Below are 22585 nucleotides of genomic sequence, written 5' to 3' on the forward strand. Positions count from 1 at the left end.
AAGCACTGGGGGCTGAGGTGGTTAAAAAGGTTTTCCGAGATTTTAATACTGAAGTAACTGAAGTGTGGGACATATGGAAAAGATTATAAATGCAGAATCTAACTTTACAGTTTTTTGTTTTTTTTGTAGCAATACAACATAGACATGTAGTTTTGCAAGGGAACTGTACAAAAAAACACGTTTTTTTAATCAAGGAAGGCAAAGGTGGATATAGCTTTTAAAGAGAGTATCCAATCAATATCAATATTATGTAGATGAATTGGAAGGGTAACAAAATATGACTCCCTTCTACCCATCTGAAGTTTGAAACTCAAACACTTATTACAAAAACACTTGAACTCTTTATAATCTGCTTAGAAATAGAAATATGTCACATTTACCTTTGAAGTTTTTTTGCAGCTTCTGTTTATTTCCTGTTTGTAGATTGTCAACAGAAACCGACAGTAACTCTTTATCGACAACTTTCAACAAATCCCCAGTTGACAAACAACACTCTGAGCCACTGATATCATATATGGAACCTGTTAATAAAGAGCAAGTCATAAAGGTATGCAAATTATTGAACCAGTATTGGTTCTCTTGTTTTGTACAATAACAAAGCTGTGCCTAAGGCCTGTAGCCTGAAATAGTCCTTCCTGACAATTGTCTGCTCATCAGCTATTATATACAGCAATCTCCTTCACAGTATGGGGTGGAGCAATCGCTAATGCCATCGTTCGTCCCCATACAGAATCATTGTTTGCCAGCAGTAGACAGTGATTAGACAGCACGATGTGCCGCGGGCCAGTAGTGATTTTTTTTTTATCCTGCTTAAAAGTTGCTAAACAAAAAAAATTACTAGATTACTCTCAGAAAGGCTCAGTGATACTATGTTCTGAGACTGCTAAAGGGGTTCTGTAGCTTTTTCAAATTGACGTTTTATTAAGGTTTTTCAGTATAATCAGAACAACACCGAACAATGTCAGCGATGAGAGCAATACAAGAGGTAAAGCACAAAATTTAGCAGCACAAAATTTAGCATACAAGACATATCCTAAAGTGTAAATCACATATCAAATAGCATGGAGTAATAATGAGTGGCCATGCGACCACAAGAAATCAATAGAACGCTATAGGGAAAAGACAACAGACACGGGGGAACAAACAAGACGAGACACCAGCGAGGGAAGTGGGGGGGGAAACTGGCAAAAAAAAGAAAAAGCTGAAATATTAGGACCTAAACCCTGGCGTCACGAAACGAAGATGTGGAGCGGAATTCGTCCCAGGGGCCCCAGGTCTTCACGAACCGGGATGCATCAGAGGGTTTCACACTAATAAGGTCTTCCAACCTCTGGTAGAGAGCAATTTCCTCAAACCACTCCTCAGGAGAGGCGGGAGAGGTGGACTTCCAGTGTCTGGGGAACACCGCTTTCGCCGCCTGTATCATGTATTTCACAAAGGATTTCTTATAAGCCGGAACATTCAGAATGCTATCAAATAACAAAAAGGACTCCGGGGAGTTCTGTATGGGGACCCCAGTGACCTCAGTGATCGTTTTGTGTACAAAATCCCAGAAAGGGTGCAGCACATTGCACTGCCACCAGACATGGAGCATTGTGTCCTCCTCCGAAAGGCATCTCCAGCAACGATCCGAGACTGTCAGGAACCATCTGTGGAGCAGCGCCGGCACTCTGTACCATCTAGAGACAATTTTGTAACTCGTTTCTTGAGATTTGGTAGAAATCATGGATTTGTGAGATAACAGGAAGCATTTATTCCATTGAGCAGAGGTGTACTGCTTCCCCAAATCACGCTCCCAAGCCTGACAATACGGAGGAGGGCCCAATGACCGACGGCATAAGAGTAGGATAAAGACACATTTTTTCTAAATCGGTTAGATCACGGGAGAGGTTATGGTTCTTGGCCAGAGAGGAGTGGAAATGACAAAGTTGCACATATTCAAAAGAATTACGGGCGGAGGAGTTCGGAGTATCCAGTATCTGTGACAAGGGCTTCAATATGGAGCCCGATAGGACATGGCAGAACCGGAGCGGGCGGCTCCGAGTGCCTGTGAGAAAAGATCTGGTCGACCGGGCCGGAGGGAAATTGGGATGATCAGTGACCGGCAGTAGAGGACCCTTGGGGTCAATTAGGGACATTGTGCTATTGATAGAGGAAAGAATGACAATGGTCTGGTGTGCTGTGAAGGAAAGACACGCGCGAAGAGGGCTCGTCAACCACGGGAGGGTAGCAGGCGAGCAAGGGGCAGTATCTCGGGCAATGTAAACTCAGGCCTTAGACGTATCCATGCGAGTCATGTCCAATAACCGGGCGTACGCGCTAGCATGGTAGTACAGGCGGCAGTCAGGTAGGCCCCCCCCCCTTCCCCCGTTTTCCTTAGAACGTGTCAATACTTCCCATTTTGACCGTGGATTACCGGGTGCCCAGACAAATTGTGTAAAACAGCGACGCAGTTGCGACAAGAAAGAAGATGGGATTTGGAGGGGAATTGTCTGTAGTAGGTAGAGCAATATGGGCAGCAGATTCATCTTTTTAAAATACAAATCCTGCCAAACCAGGATAAGTTATCCCAGCAGGGGGCCAGACAAAAGGGAACGCTTTTAAGGGAGGAGACCAGAGGTTCCGGCAGGGTGACATTTAAGGCCTCAGACTTGGACATGTTAATTTAAAAATTCGTCTCCACACCAAAGTCAGAGATCTCTTTGAGCAAGGAAGGCAGCGAGATACGAGGATTAGTTATATAGAGGAGGAGATCATCGGCATATGCCGCACATTTGTATTCCCTGGTGCCTATCCTGATCCCCGAGATATCTGGGTTGGCTCGGATGGAGGCAAGAAGATGTTCCATAACAAGAACGTATAAAAGGGGAGATAGGGGGCACCCCTGACGGGTTCCCTTATGAATCGGGAAGGAGGAGCTGAGAGTACTGTTAATCTTAACTCAAGCAGTGGGGTGTTGATATAGAGACAGAACCTTAGTTAAAAACAGCGGACCAACACCAATATGGGACAAGGCAGTCTGGATGGCTGGCCATGATATCCGATCGAAAGCCTTTTCGGCATCTAAGGACAGGATCATAAGGGAAATCTTATGCAGTTTAGCATAATGGATAATATCAAGGCCTCCCTCCCCGGCACAAATCCAACTTGGTCATTACAAATTAAGGTGGGCAAATGAACATTCAGTCTATTCGCCAAGATCTTAAGATCTACATTTAAAAGCGAAATAGGACGATAACTGGCACATAGGTGTGGGTCCCTACCCGGTTTTGGGATGACAGAAATGTGAGCCTCAGTGGACTGCGCCGGGAAGGGAAGCCCAGGAGACACCACATTGAAGACTGACAGTAGGACCTGGGACCGGGCAGGGTTTTGAGCACCAGCTGAAGTTCAGCATTAGTGAATGGGGCCTCTAAAGTGGATGAAACAACATCTGACATTTTAGGAAGCAGAGCGGATAAGCCAGGAAGGGCGTCAGTCCGCGGTGCCGAGGTATGGGGGAGATTATAGAGCTGCGAGTAAAAGGTGTGGAAAGTGGCCGCTATGTCTGGGGTAGTGTATACCATGCGATCATGAGCCATTTTGACGGCGGGGAGGGGTTCTGTAGCTTTTTATTACTAATGATCTATCCTTTGGATAGACCCATGAACCCTGCCAATCAGCTGTTTGAAAAGGCAACGGTGCTGACAGTAGTGCTGCAGCCTTCTCACTGTTTCCCACAGGCCGGTGACTTCACAACTACTATCACTGGCATGGGCACAGCGCAGCCACACTGAAGTTAACAGGCTGAGCCGCATCCAGGCCAGTGATAGTAGTTGTGACATCACTGGCCTGTGGGCAGGTCGGCAGGGGTCCCGGGTGTAAGACACCAGCTGATCAGATGCTGATGATCTAACCAAAAGATAGATCGTCAGTAATAAATAGCTATAGAACCCCTTTATGGGCAGTCAGACCTTTCGTAAGGCTCTTTTTGGCCTGTGAGTGGTATGCATGGCTCCCTATTCAAGGATGACTGAAGGAACACGCATATTCAGATTTAATGTTGAACAGAGGCTTTTATTCTGCAACATATGTACGTTAGATAAGTATCTGACTGGTTGTGAGCGGTAATCTCTGTACAAGCAATGGTAGACAGCTGAACTCACTAATATCCCTAGGTCGTGGTACCAGTTGTATGTGAAGATCCAGTAAGGAGGATACAATGGAGATGCTTTGGTAATTTATTGAGTTTACCTTGAGCAAAGACATAAACGAACCCGAACTGCACTCATCCCTAAACAGGATCAATAAAACAAGGATGATAAAACTATGTAGCCCCAATTCAACAAGTGGACAACGAAAGGATTGTAAAATGTTAAACAGTAGTTTATAGTTATAAGATTTTTTAGCAAAAAAAAAAAAAAAAGGATAAAATCACATCTGTGACTATAATTCAGACTCAAGCATACACTTTAAATACACACCACAAAATTCACTTTACAGTTCAAATATACCGCACGTTTCTAAATCTGCAAGAGCTTGTGCTTGCAAAAAAACAACTAAAAGCACAGGCATGCGATGTAACAAAGTCCTTATCAGGAAATGATAATTATTATACACCACCAAAAACCACTGAACAAATCCCAAGTTTTTTTTTCAGAGATCACTCTGTATGCTCTCTATAAAAACATATACATATACAACATATCCAACTGTCCGCCTGTCTCTCCTCCAACTTACTTTTTAATTACTTACAAAAAAACTTCCCATCCTACCATTACATTGACACCGTCTTAAACAAGTTCACCAATGATCTGTTAGCTGTCAAAGTTCTGTACCCCTCCTTTTGGACATTTTTTTAATCCTATGATAAATCCTTTGCATTATTATTCAGGTAAGTAATGCAGATAAAGCAAGCCCTTACATATAAGTCAGAAACAGCCGCTAAAAGCTGTAACCACTAGCTAAGAGCTTCTTCAGGGTCCTGTACAGTGAACACAAAATATAATGGAACCGATTTCACCTGTGTTTAAAGGAGCAGCTTATGATGGCACAGGTAAGATACAGAGCATGTAGTACCATAATGTAGAGAGGCAATATAAGACAGTCAGTTAGTGTATGTACTTAAAGCGGTTGTGCAGTGCCATGATACTCATGATTTATCCATAGGATTGTTTTGAAAGGAGTCAGATCAACTGCTGTCTGACTCCTTGCACCTCTCCGATCAGCTGTTTAGAGAGTCCACGGGGCTTGTGCGAGTGCTGTGTCCTCTTCAGTGCTTACTTGCACGCTGTCTAGATTGTAGCGGCTGTGCCGCTGCCGTAATTAGAGCTCCCTCTTCCATTTAAGTAACTACACCGCACCCCTGCTACAATCTAGATGCCATGCAGGTAAACACTGAGGCTGCAGCCTCTTCAAAGAGCTGCCCGGAAGGGGTGCTGCCAATCTGAAGCTAATGACACTACTACAAACCATTTAATGTGTTTTACCACTGAGATCCCACACAATCACATGTGCTGCAGATCGGAAGGTGTCTGTGGCATTGTATATTAAGTGTAGTTTTAAGTTACAATAGCCCAGAAAAGACCATTGTATGTTTCAAAATGTGTAACTTAAGGCACTGTAACTTGTGAGTCCAACGTATCAGACCCTAAACTGAGCAATCAAAGCCAGTAAGGGCAGACACCAAGGAGACTACAGCAAAATATCTAAATGGATCCAGCGAGTAAAATAAATGATTCTTTATTTCTTCATTTAAAAAAATGTATAAACAGGTAATCCTCCTGCATAAAATCAACGCGTTTCAACCATAAGACAGGTCTTCTTTATGGATTCATAGTATAAAGTATTCAGATACAGGCATGTAACTGCTTTTTGAGCAAAAAGGAGGGAACGTAATCAATTGAAAATATTAGGAATGCCCGCAGTGCAGGTGTAGGGTAAAATGTAGATAATATTAACTCTTGATATACATGCCTGTGGCTGAAGACTGAGTTGCACTAAAAAATATATATATGAGTAAATAATATAATTGTGACAGTCACGTACACTACACACAGGGGGGAGGATAGTGACCACTGCGCTCCACCCTCACCCCTGGCCCTGCCTACTTGCCTCGCAAGTCCTAATGGCAGGGGACAACTAGACGGCAGTCCCTAACTTAGGATACGTGCTGGGAAGACAGACAAGACAAATAACGGAACGTGAACACACCGGGTCAATACCTAGAGAGCTACGCAGTACTAAGGAATGAGCAGAGAAAAGCCGAGGTCAAATACCAGGAGAGAAATGAAGTACAACAGGAGTCCGCAAAGAATCGTCAGGTGGAAGCTGGGGTCATGATACCAGGAGAGATGCGCAGTACAGGAGGAGCAGGCAAAGGATCGTCAGGGAACAGGATCAGGTAGTATTCAGTAGTCCAACAAATAGCCAGGAACCTAGAATTAACAGGCAACCTTTGGCCACCAGGCTGCCTGTATTTATAGTGGGGTCTGAGGGTCATGTGACGTGGCCAGCGTCACATGACCGACAGACAGACAAGTCGAGCACCGAGTAATCAGCTCAGCACTCAAGGCAGACCTAGGAGCAGGGAGTCTCCCAGCTATCAAAGCTTCCCTGGGAACGAGGCCAAACACAGATCCTCGCTCCCGAAGCTAAGCAGCAGGTCTGCGGCTGATGGGAGACCGAGTGCGCCTTTGGCGCCCCGTGACAATAATGACACGATGTACAATAATGCACAAATAAGAAACAATCATATATTAATAATGTAATACAATATCTGTATGATAATTCATTCCATAAGGGTGAGCTGTGTTTAAGGTAAAAATCCAGAAAGCTTCTCTCTCCAATAATAATTTATTTAAGCTGCCCCCTCGCTTGTATAATTTTACTTTTTCTATGCCAATTAAACTGAGGGACGCAACCTTACCATTATGTTGTTCCAAAAAGTGTTTAGATGCGCCAGAGATGTTACGATTTTAATTTTTGTTGGTGATATCATTCAGATGCTCAAGAAAACGCACCTTCAGTTTTCTGGTTGTACTGCCTATGTAAACTAAATTGCATAGTGAGCACATGATCATATACTGTATATGATGCCTTCTGTGTTGTAATTTATGTAGCTTTTTATTTTGTATTTGATTTTTTTTTGGGTGTGTGGGAATTCTTTGGTTGAGTGAACGTAAGAGCGATTTTGAGTAATTTGTTTTTAAATCGCTAGGTGCGATTTTTTTTTTGGCCTATTGTTTGAGCTTTCCTGTAATTCCTTCTGATAATATGTAGAAAGTCCAGCAAGGGTACCCTGTTATAACATAAGATGGCTAAATTTAATAAGAAATATAGAAGTATACATAAACACAAGAAATCTAAATAATAAATCCGAGGTAAGAGGCCAGTATACAGCTGGATGCACTGGGTAAGTGGTGGGGAAGGAAATCCCTAGCACTGATACCCTAAACTGGTCCTCTGCCCAGGGACGTCTCCTGATGGTGGGGACGCCCTGTCCAAGTGCCTATTCTCAACCTCCTGGCTGTCCCTAGTAAGGTGAACAGTGGAGGGAGTTAGGTAAAGAGTGGTATTCTACCGGATAACTCGGATCTAGCACACAATAGGAGATTTAGATAGGTGTCCACTGTATTCAGCCCTCGTGACAGTCTGCCAGGAGGTACAGGGTCCACCAAGAGGATAAAAAATATACATACAGACACACGCACAAGTAAACACAAATGTAATGACAATAGATGACCTACAACCCCGACGCATTTCACCCACAGCAGTGGGATCATCAGGGGGTGATAAGGGGTAGGTATACTGAGGACCGGAAGCCCGTGACAGTGGCAATAGCGGGTCCAGTCCAAGGATATGTGCGTAAATAAATGCGTTGATAAATGAACACTTATAACGCAAAAATCAGACCCAAAATTAATAAGTGGTTGCCTAATGGCAGATTACATACGGTACATCAGCGGCACGGATAGTGAATTCAAACGCCTAGATGCAGACTGCAAATCAATATAGAGAACAGAAACTTAGGTAAGAGTATATAGAACAAAAAAAAGAATATACACACATAGCGCTAAGAAGATAAAGTCCTGGTAAGTACCTGAGATTGGCGATGGCATTAGGATCACATAGAGATAATTTGTAAAGAGGCTCATGCAGGGGCATAAAGAATAATCCCCCCGAAACTGCCTAACAATACAAAACACAAAAATGAGCATAATGATACCTAGCTAAATGACCCTGACCCATATAGCCGGAGTTAGAAAAGTCCTATATCAATACCTTATGTGCACTCCAGGAATATGATCACAAAGTTAGTAGCTCCTTAGGTGTAGGGCTACCCTCCAGGAAGGTACCTAAAATGCATAAGTGCCTGAAGTTAGGGACTAGGCCGTATAGGGGCTATAATGGATGCAGTGTACTGGTACTTACATGTTGCCGCCGTAGGAGTGGAAAGGTGGGTCTGAGGCGGTCATGCTGTATTGCCCCGCCCTTCAAATACCCTATGTGCCCATTCCATAGGATAAAGAGAATGCCCGGGGGGGGGACGGGGACGGAAGAGAAACGGCTCCGATACAGACGCCGTGATTAGTGCGTTCCAGGATGGAACGCACGCTAGGATGCGTCCAGATAGTTGATTAGCCGGACGGATATCCGGTGAGTATGAGGCTGGCATACGGCGTGCGTGCCAGCATGGAACGCACGCCGGAAGTGACGCACCCCAGTTGCTACAGGACCGGAAGTGCGGTGTGTGGCGTACGTCCTGCGTGCCAGCGCGGAACGCACCCCGGAAATGACGCACCCATGTTACCAATCGGCCGGAAGTGCGGTATCTAGGACCGCATACCTCCGATTGGCCAGAAGGACAGTAAGTGGGCCAGGGTGGGTACATATATTGGGAGGATGGAGAAAAATAATAATGGTAATAATAGTAAAGCACGGAAGAAAAAACCTCACTCATGTGTTTAATATACAGTCAGCAGGGGAAGGTAACCCCAGCTCTCCATGTACCCCATTCCAGGCCACACATGGGATAAATCATACAGAGGGTAATAGTTAAGGAAATGGGCATAACGTAAAGGGACAAGGGAGAATTAGGAAATGGGGTGGGGGGGGCGGGGGTACTTATGTGCCAAGGGAGATATAGATAGAATAATGACTATATATACACACATATTCTTAGATGCAGAGATGGGGCTACCTTGAGGATACCAAGGACGCCCTCTAAAAGGGTGTAGGAGGATATAAGAACACCCCAAATAAGTAACATTCGGGTACTTAGCGTGCCCAGGCTACGTTTCAGGGAATAACTAATATTTTTACTGAGGCCACAAGTGCTAAGGAAACAACCCCGGATCAGGGAGGCCCCGCACCGAGACCAGAGCAGCAAGGCAAACTGGAGAATTACAGTCTAAATAAGGGTGGATGAAAGTGGGCATACAGGAGAGGTGGGCAATTAAAGAAAGCACGAAAAGGTAAGGCGCTCGTTAAGCCCACGGGGTGATTGGGAGCGGAACCTGTGAATCCACTCACTCTCCTTCTGTAGAATACGCCTGTCCAGGTCACCACCTCTAGGGGAGGGGGGTATCAATTCAAGGACAGTAAACCGGAGACAGGAGGGATCGCCCCCATGACAGTCATTAACATGTGTAGCCACAGGTGTAGGCTCCTTCTTGATGACGTCATTAACGTGTTCTAAGATTCTTCTCCTGAACTCCCGTATCGTTTTACCCACGTAGTCCATGGGGCATGGGCACTGGCATAGGTAGACAAGCCCCTTTGACAGGCAGTTGATAAAGTCCCGGACCTGGAATGAGTGACCTGTGGCCGAGCAGGTGACTGATTTAGTGGTCAGGACATATTGGCAGGCCTTGCATCGACCGGTATTTGAAGGGCGGGGCAATACAGCATGACCGCCTCAGACCCACCTTTCCACTCCTACGGCGGCAACATGTAAGTACCAGTACACTGCATCCATTATAGCCCCTATACGGCCTAGTCCCTAACTTCAGGCACTTATGCATTTTAGGTACCTTCCTGGAGGGTAGCCCTACACCTGAGGAGCTACTAACTTTGTGATCATATCCCTGGAGTGCACACAAGGTATTGATATAGGACTTTTCTAACTCCGGCTATATGGGTCAGGGTCATTTAGCTAGGTATCATTATGCTCATTTTTGTGTTTTGTATTGTTAGGCAGTTTCGGGGGGATTATTCTTTATGCCCCTGCATGAGCCTCTTTACAAATTATCTCTATGTGATCCTAATGCCATCGCCAATCTCAGGTACTTACCAGGACTTTATCTTCTTAGCGCTATGTGTGAATATTCTTTTTTTTTGTTCTATATACTCTTACCTAAGTTTCTGTTCTCTATATTGATTTGCAGTCTGCATCTAGGCGTTTGAATTCAATACAGTGGACACCTATCTAAATCTCCTATTGTGTGCTAGATCCGAGTTATCCGGTAGAATACCACTCTTTACCTAACTCCCTCCACTGTTCACCTTACTAGGGACAGCCAGGAGGTTGAGAATAGGCACGTGGACAGGGCGTCCCCACCATCAGGAGACGTCCCTGGGCAGAGGACCAGTTTAGGGTATCAGTGCTAGGGATTTCCTTCCCCACCACTTACCCAGTGCATCCAGCTGTATACTGGCCTCTTACCTCGGATTTATTATTTAGATTTCTTGTGTTTATGTATACTTCTATATTTCTTATTAAATTTAGCCATCTTATGTTATAACAGGGTACCCTTGCTGGACTTTCTGTTTTCTATACAAATACTCTGATTTGATATAATACTGGTATCTTTATTGCTGGACTTTTTTCCTTCTGATAATATGTGGTGTAATTTTTAATTTTCATAAAGTATTGGTATATACTTGTAAATTAAAGAGCTACTTGATAAAAAAAAAAAAGGATTATATTGTAAAGTAAGTGTTGGTGTGAACTTTCTTTTATATTTGTTCCTGATTTCATTATGTTCTTTTCTTAACCACCTCCTGTCACACTAACGCCGAAAGGCGTCATTGCTGCGGCGCTCCCAGGTCACACTAAGGCCAATAGGCGTCATCTCGCGTGAGCTGAGATTTCCTGTGAACGCGCGCACACAGGCGCGCGCGTTCACAGGATCGGAAGGTGAGCGAATGGATCTACAGCCTGCCAGCGGCGATCGTTCGCTGGCAGGCTGTAGATGCGATTTTTTTTAACCCCTAACAGGTATATTAGATGCTGTTTTGATAACAGAGTCTAATATACCTGCTACCTGGTCCTCTGGTGGTCCCTTTTGCTTGGATCGACCACCAGAAGACACAGGCAGCTCAGTAATAAGTAGCACCAAACACCACTACACTACACCCCCCTGTCACTTATTAACCCCTTATTAACCCCTGATCACCCCATATAGACTCCCTGATCACCCCCCTGTCATTGATCACCCCCCTGTCATTGATCACCCCCCTGTAAGGATCCATTCAGACGTCCGTATGTTTTTAACGGATCCACGGATACATGGATCGGATCCGCAAAACACATACGGACGTCTGAATGGAGCCTTACAGGGGGGTGATCAATGACAGGAGGGGGATCACCCCATATAGACTCCCTGATCACCCCCTTGTCATTGATCACCCCCCTGTCATTGATTACCCCCCTGTAAGGCTCCATTCAGACGGCCATATGTTTTTTACGTATCCACGGATACATGGATCGGATCCGCAAAACACATACGGACGTCTGAATGGAGCCTTACAGGGGGGTGATTTCCCCATATACACTCCCTGATCACCCCCCTGTCATTGATCACCCCCTTGTAAGGCTGGCTCCATTCAGAGGTCCGTATGTTTTTTACGGATCCACGGATACATGGATCGGATCCGCAAAACACATACGGACGTCTGAATGGAGCCTTACAGGGGGGTGATCAATGACAGGAGGGTGATCACCCCATATAGACTCCCTGATCACCCCCCTGTCATTGATCACCCCCCTGTCATTGATCACCCCCCTGTAAGGCTCCATTCAGACGGCCATATGTTTTTTACGTATCCACGGATACATGGATCGGATCCGAAAAACACATACGGACGTCTGAATGGAGCCTTACAGGGGGGTGATCAATGACAGGGGGGTGATCACCCCATATACACTCCCTGATCACCCCCCTGTCATTGATCACCCCCCTGTAAGGCTCCATTCAGACATTTTTTTGGCCCAAGTTAGCGGAAATTATTTTTTTTTTTTTCTTACAAAGTCTCATATTCCACTAACTTGTGTCAAAAAATAAAATCTCACATGAACTCACCATACCCCTCACGGAATCCAAATGCGTAAATTTTTTTAGACATTTATATTCCAGACTTCTTCTCACACTTTAGGGCCCCTAAAATGCCAGGGCAGTATAAATACCCCACATGTGACCCCATTTCGGAAAGAAGACACCCCAAGGTATTCCGTGAGGGGCATATTGAGTCCATGAAAAATTGAAATTTTTGTCCCAAGTTATCGGAAAGGGAGACTTTGTGAGATAAAACAAAAAAAATCTATTTCCGCTAACTTGTGCAAAAAAATAAAAATTTCTATGAACTCTCCATGCCCCTCATTGAATACATTGGGGTGTCTTCTTTCCAAAATGGGGTCACATGTGGGGTATTTATACTGCCCTGGCATTTCAGGGGCCCTAAAGCGTGAGAAGAAGTCTGGGATCCAAATGTCAAAAAATGCCCTCCTAAAAGGAATTTGGGCCCCTTTGCGCATCTAGGCTGCAAAAAAGTGTCACACATCTGGTATCGCCGTACTCAGGAGAAGTTGGGCAATGTGTTTTGGGGTGTCATTTTACATATACCCATGCTGGGTGAGATAAATATCTTGGTCAAATGCCAACTTTGTATAAAAAAATGGGAAAAGTTGTCTTTTGCCGTGATATTTCTCCCACCCAGCATGGGTATATGTAAAATGACACCCCAAAACACATTCCCCAACTTCTCCTGAGTACGGCGATACCAGATGTGTGACGTTTTTTTGCAGCCTAGGTGGGCAAAGGGGCCCACATTCCAAAGAGCACCTTTAGGATTTCACAGGTCATTTTTTACACATTTTGATTTCAACCTACTTCCCACACATTAGGGCCCCTAAATTTCCAGGGAAGTATAACTACCCCACAAGTGACCCCATTTTGGAAAGAAGATACCCCAAGGTATTCTGTGAGGGGCATGGTGAGTTCCTAGAATTTTAAATTTTTTGTCACAAGTTAGCGGAAAATGTTTTTTTTTTTTTCTTACAAAGTCTCATATTCCACTAACTTGTGACAAAAACTAAAAACTTCCATGAACTCACTATGCCCATCGAGAAATACCTTAGGGTGTCTTCTTTCCAAAATGGGGTCACTTGTGGGGTAGTTATACTGCCCTGGCAATTTAGGGGCCCTAATGTGTGAGAAGTAGTTTGAAATCAAAATGTGTAAAAAATGACCTGTGAAATCCTAAAGGTGCTCTTTGGAATGTGGGCCCCTTTGCCCACCTAGGCTGCAAAAAAGTGTCACACATCTGGTATCGCCGTACTCAGGAGAAGTTGGGCAATGTGTTTTGGGGTGTCATTTTACATATACCCATGCTGGGTGAGATAAATATCTTGGCAAAAGACAACTTTTCCCATTTTTTTATACAAAGTTGGCATTTGACCGAGATATTTATCCCACCCAGCATGGGTATATGTAAAATGACACCCCAAAACACATTGCCAAACTTCTCCTGAGTACGGCGATACCAGATGTGTGACACTTTTTTGCAGCCTAGGTGGGCAAAGGGGCCCACATTCCAAAGAGCACCTTTAGGATTTCACAAGTAATTTTTTACACATTTTGATTTCAAACTACTTACCACACATTAGGGCCCCTAAAATGCCAGGGCAGTATAACTACCCCACAAGTGACCCCATTTTAGAAAGAAGACACCCCAAGGTATTTCGTGATGGGCATAGTGAGTTCATGGAAGTTTTTATTTTTTGTCACAAGTTAGTGGAATATGAGACTCTGTAAGGAAAAAAAATAAATCATAATTTTCCGCTAACTTGTGACAAAAAATAAAAAGTTCTATGAACTCACTATGCCCATCAGCGAATACCTTAGGGTGTCTACTTTCCGAAATGGGGTCATTTGTGGGGGTTTTCTACTGTCTGGGCATTGTAGAACCTCAGGAAACATGACAGGTGCTCAGAAAGTCAGAGCTGCTTCAAAAAGCGGAAATTCACATTTTTGTACCATAGTTTGTAAACGCTATAGCTTTTACCCAAACCATTTTTTTTTTTACCCAAACATTTTTTTTTAATCAAAGACATGTAGAACAATAAATTGAGAGAAAAATTTATATATGGATGTCGTTTTTAAAAAAAAAAATTTACAACTGAAAGTGAAAAATGTCATTTTTTGGCAAAAAAATCGGTAAATTACGATTAATAACAAAAAAAGTAGTCAGCAGCAATGAAATACCAGCAAATGAAAGCTCTAATTGTGAGAAGAAAAGGAGGTAAAATTCATTTGGGTGGTAAGTTGCATGACCGAGCAATAAACCGTTAAAGTTGTGGAGTGCCGATTTGTAAAAAAGGGCCTGGTCACTAGGGGGGTATAAACCTGTGGTCCTTAAGTGGTTAAAAGCTCATGTCATGTTAACTTGTTAGCACGGGCAGTGGCTTGTTTTAGCATCCAATTAGGGTAACCCATGCTGACAAGCTATTGTGTATAGATTTCTGTTCACATTAGTAGTTTTTTTCTGTGCTGTAATTACGTTTGGCTTTTAGTAATTCACCAGTGGGAATAGCTTTCAAAGTATGTTTTGGATGCAATGTACCTGCATGAAGAATTTCTATTACCTGAGATGGGTTTTCCATATGTAGCTGTGATGATCTCTTGATTTGGTATACCTTGTAATTTTCGGTCCCAAAAATATAATTTCATATTCATTTACAGTATGGGTAAATGCAAGATTGTAGTTATTATTATTTAAATAGGATATAAAAAGGGTTATGGCAGATATATCTCCCTGCCAAATAAATAGCAGGTCATATAATGACCTAATATCCAAAAAAGGATTATTTTCATTATAAATATACATTGTCTCCCAGTAAGCCATGGCCAAATTGGCCAGAGAAGGAGAGTATTTTGCACCCATAGGGACACCAGTTTTTTGTAGAAAAAACTTTGTCAAACTGAAAAAAAAAATTTTTAATTAGAAAAATAGTAATTTCTAAAATAAAGTGTATGAGATCCAATGAGTATTCACTATAAGCTCTCAAATGAAATTCCAGAGCTTCCATTATAAACCAATGTGGTAATGAAGGATACAGAGTGTTTACATCACAGCTATGTCACCAGTTATTTCAGTGCCAAATTCTATGTTCCATATTGCGCAAAACTTATTTTGTGTTCTTTAAAAAGCCTGGTACTCTGCATACTAAGGGTTGTAGTAAATTGTCTAACCAGGCTCCCAGATTTTCACAAACGAAACCCACACCTGAGACAATAAGTCTCAGTGGGGGAGGTAAGACCCCCTTGTGAACCTTCGGGAGCTCGTAGACAATAGGTTTAATAGGTTCATTAACAAGTAAAAAATCACTTTGTTTTTGGTTTATGACCCCCAAAGCTAGACCTTCAGATAACAATAGGTTTTTAGTGGGGTCACTTGTCAGGATTTCATAAATGAAAAAGGCCTTATCCACTCTTGTGGAGCTATTGGATGAACAGGAGGGTGACAGCCAAATGGGTGAGTTCCCTAAACGACTAAAACCTAAAACGGCGAGATTTCCACCCATTTCCCTCTTCCCTAATATTGAACTCTTTGTTCAATTGGTATGCAGGGATTTGGAAAAAAAATCCTATAAATGGGGAACAGAGTAATTGTACCAGCAGTGAGAAAAGGGCGTTTAGAGAACCCAAAGCATGGCATGATGTGGTCATAAAAGGAGCAGAGAAAGGGGGTAATATCGTAATTTGGCCCCGTGCAGCATATGAAAAAGAAGCCTGGCGTCAATTAAATGACCATAACTGCTATAAGAGGCTGACATTCAACCCAACTATTAAATATAGGGATGAGTTGAATGTCATCTTGGAGAGAGGAGCAGATGAGGCGGTCATTATGAAACAACAGATGTCCTTCTTAATGACAGAGCACCCAGTGACCCCAACAATGTATTTTCTACCGAAAATACACAAAAATATGCAACATCCCCCTGGGAGGCCAATTGTTTCAGGGATGAACAGCTTAAATGATGTGATATGTAAATATATTGAACACCATTTACATCCCTTGGTTGAAGAATTGTTTTCATATTTGAAGGATAAGACAGATGTGCTTCGGAAAATAGAGGATTTACATCTTGAACCAGACATGCTGCTGGCCACCTGTGACGTGGAGTCACTTTATACTTCCATCAAACATGAAGATGGATTGAGAGCGACCAATTTTTACCTACAGACCTCCAATGTGCCTCCAAAAAAACGTGAGTTCATTATGGCCCTACTTAAGTTTGTGTTGACACATAATTTCTTCATGTTTGAGGGTCTCCATTTCCTACAGCTCCAGGGGACAGCGATGGGGGCGTCTTGTGCGTCATCATATGCTAATTTGTTCCTGGGGCTGTGGGAGAGGGAGATACTCCAAACAGAAGTGACACCATTGGCACAGAAGGTGCAGTATTGGGGCAGATATATTGACGATCTGCTAATTATATGGCAGAGTACCAATGAGGAGTTTTGCCTGTTCGTGAGCCAACTGAATAAGAACAATCTGAATATTCGACTGACCTCTACTGTGAGTCGGACGGAGGTGGAATTCTTGGATGTAGAAATCCGTGTGGGTGAGAAGGGGAAAATAGTAACGGATTTATTTAGAAAACCTACTTCTGTTAACAGTATATTATCAGCTAAATCCGCACACCCTAGGAGATTGATTGATAACATCCCTGTGGGGCAATTCCTAAGGGCGAGGCGGATATGCTCCACTGATCAGTTTTTCGAGACACAGGCAGAAGATCTGCGTAACAGATTTCAGGCCAGAAATTACACAGAGAGATCAGTCGAAAAGGCATACAGACGGGCAAGCCTATCTAGACTTTCAAATCTGCTACAAGACAAGAAACAGAGGGAGACCTTGGAGGATGTCAGATTTATAGCAACATTTAACAACAAGAGTAAGGAGATTACCAACATACTAGCTGGGACATTTTAAAACTTGATCCACACTTGAAGGATAAACTGAAAGAGTATCCAAGTACCACCTTCAGGAGGGGAAAAAACTTAAAAGATCACTTAGTAAAGAGCCACTATATAGCACGCCCCCTAAACCCTTTTGGATCAAGAGGCCCCCGGTGGGGCAATAAACAATGTGGGAGGTGTGTGGCTTTTGTTAATATGGACAGGAGTGAGATCTTCTGGGATGCCACACACCAAAAAAAATATATAATCACATATCCCATTGATTGTGCAACGATAGGGGCAGGGGCGTAGCTAGAAATGCATGGACCCCATAGCAAAAAAATTTATGGGCCCCCCCCCGTGCCATCCACAGATCCCCCTCCCCTAAATAGTGCCAACCACAGATCCCCCTCCCCTAAATAGTGCCATCCACAGATCCCCCTCCCCTAAATAGTGCCATCCACAGATCCCCCTCCCCTAAATAGTGCCATCAACAGATCCCCCTCCCCTAAATAGTGCCATCCACAGATCCCCCTCCCCTAAATAGTGCCATCCACAGATCCCCCTCCCCTAAATAGTGCCATCCACAGATCCCCCTCCCCTAAATAGTGCCATCCACAGATCCCCCTCCTCTAAATAGTGCCATCCACAGATCCCCCTCCCCTAAATAGTGCCATCAACAGATCCCCCTCCCCTAAATAGTGCCATCAACAGATCCCCCTCCCCTAAATAGTGCCATCAACAGATCCCCCTCCCCTAAATAGTGCCATCAACAGATCCCCCTCCCCTAAATAGTGCCATCCACAGATCCCCCTCCCCTAAATAGTGCCATCCACAGATCCCCCTCCTCTAAATAGTGCCATCCACAGATCCCCCTCCCCTAAATAGTGCCATCAACAGATCCCCCTCCCCTAAATAGTGCCATCAACAGATCCCCCCTCCCCTAAATAGTGCCATACACAGATCCCCCTCCCCTAAATAGTGCCATACACAGATCCCTCTCCCCTAAACAGTGCCATCCACAGATCCCCCTCCCCTAAATAGTGCCATCAACAGATCCCCCCTCCTTTAAATAGTGCCATACACAGATCCCCCTCCCCTAAACAGTGCCATCCACAGTATCAGGTGCCTCCCCCCCCCCATGTGCCAGTCAGTATCAGGTGCCAACCCCCCCCCCCCCAGGTGCCAGTATCAGGTCAGGTACCAACCCCCCTCCCCCCATGTGCCAGTATCAAGTGCCCCCCGCTCCCCCCATGGCAGTAACAGTCGGGTATTAAAAAATAAACTCTTCTACTTACCTCCATGTCAGCCTCTTCCTGTGTCCCTCCCTGTATGTCCATATATGGAATCACTGCTTGTATTTCAGAAAAGGTTTCTGCTGGGATTCGAACCCACGACCTTCTGTATCAGAGGCAGAGCACCTAACCACAAGACCAAAAGAGCTGCCTTGCTGCTGACTGAAAAATTATGAGACTTCTACTGTTATAGCTGGCTAAGTGTACATCTATACACATGACAGCTGATCATATATTGAGATATAGCAGAGCTGAGTGTGCTGGGATAGCTGTCACATAGAGATATAGCAATGCTGGGTGTGTTGGGGCAGCTGTCATATGTATAGATGTACACTTAGCCAGCTATAACAGTAGAAGTGTCAAATTTTTTCAATCAGTTGCAATGCCTCCTTTATGGTTGTGAGGGTAAATGCTTTGCCACTGATACATTGGAGGTTGTGGGTTCGAATCCCAGACACATACAGTAAGATTAGATCACATTAGCGAGGGGGCCTGATCATTAAGACCGCTGCTGTGAAGGGGGCCCTGAACATTAAGACATCGATATTTAACTAAGGGCTCTTTCACACCTGCGTTATTGTCTTCCGGCATAGAGTTCCGTCGTCGGGGCTCTATGCCGGAAGAATCCTGATCAGGATTATCCTAATGCATTCTGAATGGAGAGAAATCCGTTCAGGATGTCTTCAGTTCCGGAACGGAACGTTTGTTGGCCGGAGAAAATACCGCAGCATGCTGCGCTTTTTGCTCCGGCCAAAAATCCGGAACACTTGCCGCAAGGCCGGATCCGGAATTAATGCCCATTGAAAGGCCTTAAGCTAAACGTCGTTTCGGCGCATTGCCGGAGCCGACATTTAGCTTTTTCAGAGTGGTTACCATGGCTGCCGGGACGCTAAAGTCCTGACAGCCATGGTAAAGTGTAGTGGGGAGCGGGGGAGCAGCATACTTACCGTCCGTGCGGCTCCCCGGGCGCTCCAGAGTGACGTCAGGGCGCCCCAAGCGCATGGATCACGTGATCGCATGGATCACGTCATCCATGCGCATGGGGCGCTCTGACGTCATTCTGGAGCGCCCCGGGAGCCGCACGGACTGTAAGTATACCGCTCCCCTTCTCCCCGCTCCTACTATGGCAACCAGGACTTTAATAGCGTCCTGGGTGCCATAGTAACACTGAAAGCATTTGGAAGACGGTTCCGTCTTCAAATGCTTTCAGTACACTTGCGTTTTTCCGGATCCGGCGGGCACCTCCGGCAACGGAAGTGCATGCCAGATCCCAACAACGCAAGTGTGAAAGAGGCCTAACTTGAAAATAAACTGTCGGGCCCCGAAGCAGCTGCTTCCCCGGTAGTTACGCCACCTCCTGGCTGCCTGTGTGTAGTGTCTGTGTGTGTTAATAAAAAAAATAAAAAATAAAAATGAATGCAGTCGGACGGGCCCCCCAGTGGAGTAGGGCCCCATAGCCACTGCTATGGTTGCTATGGCGATCCCTACGCCACTGGATAGGGGTGATCTATTGGGCCATTTGCCCCTGCAAGAAAATATATGTGGGGATGACCTCTCGAAGGAGGAACAATGGCAGTCTCCTCCTACTATAACCAAGTCCCCTAAGTCTCCGCCTACTATAACCAAGTGACCGAACATACCGGAGGGCATAGCGGGAGAACGGAGCGGCGCCCAGAGATAATAGTAAGTGTAATGAGATCCCTGGGTGCCGCTGTACAGATCATGACACTTAGTTCACAATGTTTTGCCAGATGAAAGGTCCTCTTTAAACCCAAGCTGAGGACTTCAATTTGATGTTTGGTGAGTTCATAGGAAGACAAGTTCATGACTTGTAATGCTGGTGTCTGGTTTATTTCTTCCTGTGCTGTTGGCGTGTAATCACACCTGTTGCGTTTTCTATATTTGTATTCTGCTCTCCTCTGTTAGATGTTTGTTTTCTTAATGGCTTTGGATTCCTATAATAGGAAAGACGTGCATTTGTTGAAACTGAAGGTGATTCCAAATCCAACTCATCTGTTTGTTTGTCTGTCTGATGTGTCCACTTCTGATGAGCTAAAAGTAACACGGTTGATTGGTCTGCTTTTGTGCTATCGTTTGGATTTATTTTTAAGAATGGATCTTGGTTCATGAGGAGCTTGAGACCTTCTGTCCCATTCATAAACTTGGTTTTGTTGATAATCATATAGATCTCTTGCATACTGTCATGAGGGTGTCAAGAGCCACGCCTGACTCCGTTATACCCGGGGTCAGGAAGTCGCAGCGGTTGGCTGCACGCTCTATGTAAGATAGGGCTGTTTCCTTGAGGTAGCTTTCTGGGTTTGCTTTGCAAACCCTTTTGGCTCACTCAGGGATCCGTAGCTCCTTCTCCTCAGCTGTTCCTTGTCCAGCACTCCCAAACCTCCTTATATTCCCCTCTCACACTTCTCTGGTTGCCAGATATAGAGCTTCCTGCCTGGACATCTATTCTGACCCTCTGGAGCTGTGTTGCTGCGTTCTCTGGTAGTTGGTCCAGAACGCTACCCTCCGGATCCCTGTTGGACCTTTGTGGTCTATTGTGGTCGCCCACCTGGGTGTATGTGTTTGTCTGTTTTGTCTGTCCTCTCCCTGGTGTTTCCCTCTTAGTGACAGTGGTGCGGACTAGCGATCCCACCGGCCCGTTCAATATCTAGGGCTCATTTTAGGGAAAGCCAGGGTTTAGGCACGTGATCGCCGCACGGGTGAGGAACCCGTCTAGGGACGTCAGGGCAGTCAGGTGCCAGCCGCAAGGTGAGCTAGGGGTCACCACCTTTCCCTCTCCCTTGGGCAGGGCTTTCCCTTTTCCTCCCTGTGCGTGACGCCGGTCATAACACATACTTGTATTTCTTGACTTGTGCTATATGATCCTCCAGTTCTGACACCTGTTGCTTAATTTCAGTAATTTTTTCATCATAATCATGTGTTTGCTTGAACTGATCGAGGTTCATCTTAGTTGCATTAATTTCAGTTTGCAAGACGTTTAATTTTGTTTTCTCATAATCAACGATTAATACCAAGGAGACTACCCCTACTTCACATTGTAAAGGTTCACCACAGCACTCCTGAAAAGTGCGCTGCCTCTGTAGTTTATGTACTTTTGAATTGCATGCTTTTTTTTATATATTTGGCTAACCCCTTTGCTTGAATCGTAGATCTCCCTTGATGAATCTTGTGACACTGCATGAGAAGATACATTTGGTGGACCTGGCATAATGGGCATGCCCTATTTGATTTAGGGACACTACTTTGAAATTTTAAGGATGGAAGCAACCTGCCGCTCAATGTATCCCTCTACCAGCAAAGCTAGAACTGAATCCTTCTTTTCTTCAATTACTCTCTTGGTACCACTAGCACTGCTTTTGCTATCCAGCTGATTCTATAACAAGAGAATAGTGGTGACCAGAGGAGTTGTTTTTATACAATTGCTTGTTTTTTTTTCAATCAAATCGTTTTTATTATTCAAATAAAATTAACTTATTACAAGACAGTTTGTGCCTTCATTTTTCTCCCCCCCCCCCCACATCCCATATACAAAAAATGGTATAAAACATTAGCACATATCAAAATGCCTGGTACATCTCCATCAATCATTGTACACTGTATACATACAGAAAAAGAAAAACAATTGCAGAATTATTTGACTGCTTAAGATCCTACAATCCACCCCCCCTCCCCTCCCCCAAAGACCTACCCCCCCACCCCCCCTCAGATCAGAGCATGAATTCTCAAGACCTTTTTATATTACGACATGAGTGTGAGACAACCATTCATTCCACAACTTCTCAAACTTCTGAGGACAACCTCTCCTAACAAACACTCCCCTTTCTAAAGTCAACATATCATGCACCTTTCTCACAAATTCCTCCATCGTTGGCGGACTCCCCTGGATCCACCTCAGAGCAATCAACTTCCTGGCCACATACAATAGTCTCCCAACTGCCACCTTGACAGACTCTCCCCCACCAATCTCCTTCACATATCCCAGCACACAGATCTTTGGGTCCTTCTGCACCCTCAACTCCAGGTTACGATTAATCAAAGTCAACACCTCATCCCAGAAACCACTTAACACTGGACATGACCAAAGCATATGAAGCAAATCGGCGCCTT

General features: G+C 44.5%; 1 protein-coding gene across 2 annotated transcripts in view; it reads right to left on the reverse strand.

The window, feature by feature from the left end:
- Positions 1-22585, reverse strand: part of THEMIS2 (thymocyte selection associated family member 2) — a 77579-nt gene that overhangs the window by 40506 nt on the left and 14488 nt on the right. The window contains exon 2 of one of the 2 annotated variants that reach the window (XM_040424337.1): positions 381-521. The exons of the other annotated variant lie outside the window; for it this stretch is intronic. Coding sequence (XP_040280271.1) covers positions 381-521 — 141 coding nt within the window. The remainder of the gene's footprint in view (positions 1-380; positions 522-22585) is intronic. 2 annotated transcript variants of the gene reach the window in all.

The sequence above is a fragment of the Bufo bufo genome, chromosome 3, assembly GCF_905171765.1.
Source record: "Bufo bufo chromosome 3, aBufBuf1.1, whole genome shotgun sequence".
Taxonomy (NCBI): Eukaryota; Metazoa; Chordata; class Amphibia; order Anura; family Bufonidae; genus Bufo; species Bufo bufo.